Source organism: Mesitornis unicolor, unplaced genomic scaffold (genome assembly GCF_000695765.1).
Source record: "Mesitornis unicolor isolate BGI_N332 unplaced genomic scaffold, ASM69576v1 scaffold23052, whole genome shotgun sequence".
NCBI classification, from domain to species: Eukaryota; Metazoa; Chordata; class Aves; order Mesitornithiformes; family Mesitornithidae; genus Mesitornis; species Mesitornis unicolor.
In genome coordinates this window covers 1-3,623 of record NW_010170124.1, presented here as the reverse complement: position 1 = coordinate 3,623, position 3,623 = coordinate 1, and the positions used below count along the sequence as shown (strand labels likewise).

Here is a 3,623-nt window from a genome sequence, read left to right as displayed (position 1 = left end):
GGGGGCGGCGGGAGGCAAACGGGGTCCGGGGCCGCAGCGGATGAACGAATGCGCCGACGCTGCCCACGCTCCCACGCGTGTTTAATGGAGGGCAATCGACTGCACAAAGCTCGGTCCAGCAGGGGAAAGGAGCAAGCGGTGGCTCCGTCTGCAGAGGCAGAGGTAGGGTCCCACATCAAGGGTGAGGGAAGGGTCCCACTGCCTCGGGACATGGCCTGGGAATAGTCCTGCTCTGAACAAAGCCCGTGCTAGAAGGACTGGCCGTGGATGCTGGGGCAGTACTCCAGGTAATCAAACTCCTCGATGGAGAACGTCACGGCGCTCCACTTCTTGTACCTCCTCTTCTCGTCCGGTGTCTCCACCACAAAGTTCTTGATGCAGAGGATGGGCAGCTTCACCTGGCGGTAGATCATCTCCATGCCCCAGTCCTGTGTGGGCAGGGAGAGCATCATCACTGAGGGCTGCAGGGCCGTGCACCACTGAAATGAAGACAGCTCCGTACATGCAGAGCACGTCCCCTCTTGGGGACCCGTGTCCATGGCCCCTGTGTGCAGGAGCACAAGGCAGGGCCCCACCTGCCCCTCCAACGCTGCCTGGGCTGCAGCTGTGGGGCATCACTGTGCTCACCTGGCTGCACTCACTGCAGGCGATGCGGCAGCCGGGCTCCCAGTCCTTGAAAGTCCGTGGGAACTGCAGCTTCCCAGGCAAGACATTGTAGTACAGCCTGTGGGAAGGGGCCGAATGGCACTAAGGAGGGTGGTACAGGAGGCAGAAATGGGGCAGCACACGCGCTCCTGTGGTCACGCTGTCCTACAGTGCTCCTGGGGGTGGTGTCCCCCAGAAGGCTGCTGCCACCTCCTGCCCACCCTGCCCACACCCAGCTCCTACCCGAAGTTGGGGTTGACATTGACGTGGTGCATGCCCTCCACGGTGCGCAGGTCGCTGCCGCGGCACACCGCCACGTTGCAGTTGACGCAGTAGAGGTTAACGGCATCGGGGTCATGCAGCCGTCGCCGCTCGCTGATCCTGGCCTCCTTCATCAGCCATCTCTCAACTGCAGCCTGCTGCAGCTCCTGGATCTGCGGGGGACAGGGGTCAGGGCACAGACAGACAGCAGACGTGGCCAGGCACATGGCCTTGGAGAGATGCACCATGCTAGAGAGCGTGAGCTGCACAGCAGGATGGGCAGGACAGGACAAGTGCTGATGCTCTCCCCTCCCAGGAGCAGGTGCTGCCCCAGGGGAATGGTGGCCAAAGCCAGGGCTGTGCCCACGCAGCAGACAAGGACAGGGGATGCTGGGCCCTGCGAAGGCTTAAGGCAGCAGCCGGTGCTCACCCGGAGCCGGTACTCCTGCTCCGGCATGGCCTGCACTGCCGCAATCGCCTGCTCCATCAGCTGCACCAGGTCCTCGTTGAGCAGCTCGCGGGACACCTCCCTGCTGTTGGCTTTGGCCACGACGGAGTAGACGCTGTTTTTGGCACGGGCACGGCCCCGGGCCTGCAGTGAAAAGGCCAAGGGCTGTGGTCAGCAGAGGAGAGCCATGGCCAACTCCCCAACCTCCCCATGCAAGGATAGGTCCAGCCTCTGCACCACCCTCCACCTCAACAAGGAGATGCTGGGCTCATCCCTAGGGAGCTGGGATGGGAACAGGAGTGCGAGAGCCCCCGTGTCCCACCCCCGCGGCCTTGGGGTGTCCCTCATGCGGTGCCAGGCAGTGCGGCTGGAGGGAGCTGAGGCAGACACCTGCACCATGGCGATCTCATTGGTCATCAGCCCATAGCGGACGACGACGTTGCACTCAGGAATATCCAGGCCCTCCTCGGCCACACTGGTGGAGAAGAGCAGGTTGAGGGCTCCCTGCCGGAACAGCTTGATCACGTCCTGCTGCTCGCTCTAGGGGAATGGGAGGGCAAAGCTCCAGCAGCTGCGCAGGGCTCGTAGCACCCACAGCAACTACAAAGCGTGGGGATAGCAGCAGGTCCAGGTCCCCCGTGCTCGCCTGTGTCATGTGCCCGCTCTGGCTGCCGTAGCCTGCACCGGTGAGGACGGCGGCCCTGAGGTGCTGCCCATGCAGAGTGGCCGTGTCCTGCAGCCAGCGGAGCAGGCAGTGTGCGCTCTGCCGTGTCTTGGTGAAGACGATGCCGCGGGAGGTGCCATGGGGCTGGAAGTGCTCCCGCAGGATCTCCTCCAGCTTCCCCAGCCTGGGGTTTTCGTAGCGCTGGTCCTCAGCAAGTGCCTGCAGGCTCGTCCTGTTCTCTGCACAGGCAAAGGGGGATCAGGGGGACTCTCTACCTCCCAAAAGCAGCCCACCTCACAACTCCAGGCCCCTGTGTTACCCTCAAAGGTGGCAGTGAGGAAGCGCCCGATGGGGTCCTTCGTGTCCCTCTCAGTGGCGTAGAACTGCTGGAGGCACTGGAAGGCGTCGATCATCCGCACTGTGTCGTTGATCAGCAGTGCATCGTTGTACTTGCGCAGGTGCAGCGCGCACACCCGCGTCCGGCGGCAAAACGTCTCTGCTGCTGGCAAGGGATAGGGGACACCACGGTCACAGTCACGGTCACAGCCACAGCCACAGTCACAGCCATGGTCACAGCCTGGCCCTGCAGTCCCCGGCTCTGCCCTGCCGCCCCCTCACCTCTTCTCTCCACCTCCACGATGCGCTGCTCGTACAGCTGCGTGCCAAAGTCCTGTGGCAGCCCTGGTGTCCCCATGTACTGCTGGATCTGCTCCATCACTTTCTTCAGCTGTTCACCAAAGGGGTCCTGGGAACAGTGAGGGGCTCAGGACCCGAGGAATCGAGGATGTTGCTCCACACAGCCTGGCTTGCGGGCTGTTTGCTTGGCATGACCCCGATGGCTGTGGGATCCCCCTGCAGCAGAGCTCAACCGAGTCCTTGCCTGAGCTGAGCGGACGGGGGGACGCAGCCCCCAGCTCAGCAGGGCGCTGGGATCTCATCTTCCACCCAGCGATCATCAGGCTCCATCCTCACCTGTGCTCTCTCTTGGCACAGGTCGTACTGCTTCCTGGGCTGGGGGACATGGCTCTGCAGATCCTGTGCCTCTGCTTGCGCCGACGTGATTTCCTCTGCATCCAGGTTGGCACAGATCTGCGAGGGCGAGACCATGCTTCCAGCCCTCAGCAACACAATGTGAAGGGGACATCACCCCCGGGCCGCCCAACACCCGCATACCAGGCTACCAACACCTTGGGGCACAGGACCCACCTGCAGGATGTGCTCCACAGCCCCCTCGAAGGTGGTTGCCCCACCGGTGCCAGGGGATGCTGTCAGGCCCAGGACCTGTGGCAGGTCCTGGTGCCCGCCGAGCTTGCGCTGGAGGTAAGTCAGCATGATTTTGTTGTAGACGGCTTCCTTGTGTGTGTGGTGGCACTCATCGATCACCAGCAGTGAGAAATCTGCACCGGGTGAAGGAGGAGTGCAGGGTGAGCTGTGCCCGAGTCGTCAGGCACCCCAGGATGGGTCCCACGACAGGACAGGTCCCATGACAGGATGGGTCCCAACCCAGGATGGGTTCCAGACCAGGGTAGGTCCCAGCCCAGGATGAGTTTCACAACAGGACTGGTCCCAGGCCCAGGACAGGTCTCAAACTCGGGACTGGTCCCA

At 63.1% G+C, this 3,623-nt stretch overlaps 1 protein-coding gene across 1 annotated transcript; it reads right to left on the bottom strand.

Annotated features, from left to right (window-relative positions):
- Positions 1–248: 248 nt before the first annotated feature.
- DHX58 (DEXH (Asp-Glu-X-His) box polypeptide 58) lies at positions 249–3,415 on the bottom strand (the record flags this gene model as incomplete). Its single annotated transcript, XM_010179597.1, has 10 exons — positions 249–428; positions 628–724; positions 889–1,079; positions 1,337–1,498; positions 1,745–1,894; positions 2,001–2,257; positions 2,338–2,520; positions 2,637–2,763; positions 2,991–3,107; positions 3,225–3,415. Coding segments are annotated over 10 exons (1,655 nt in total), but the record flags the coding sequence as incomplete, so codon positions are not given.
- Between the last annotated feature and the right edge of the window lie 208 nt (positions 3,416–3,623).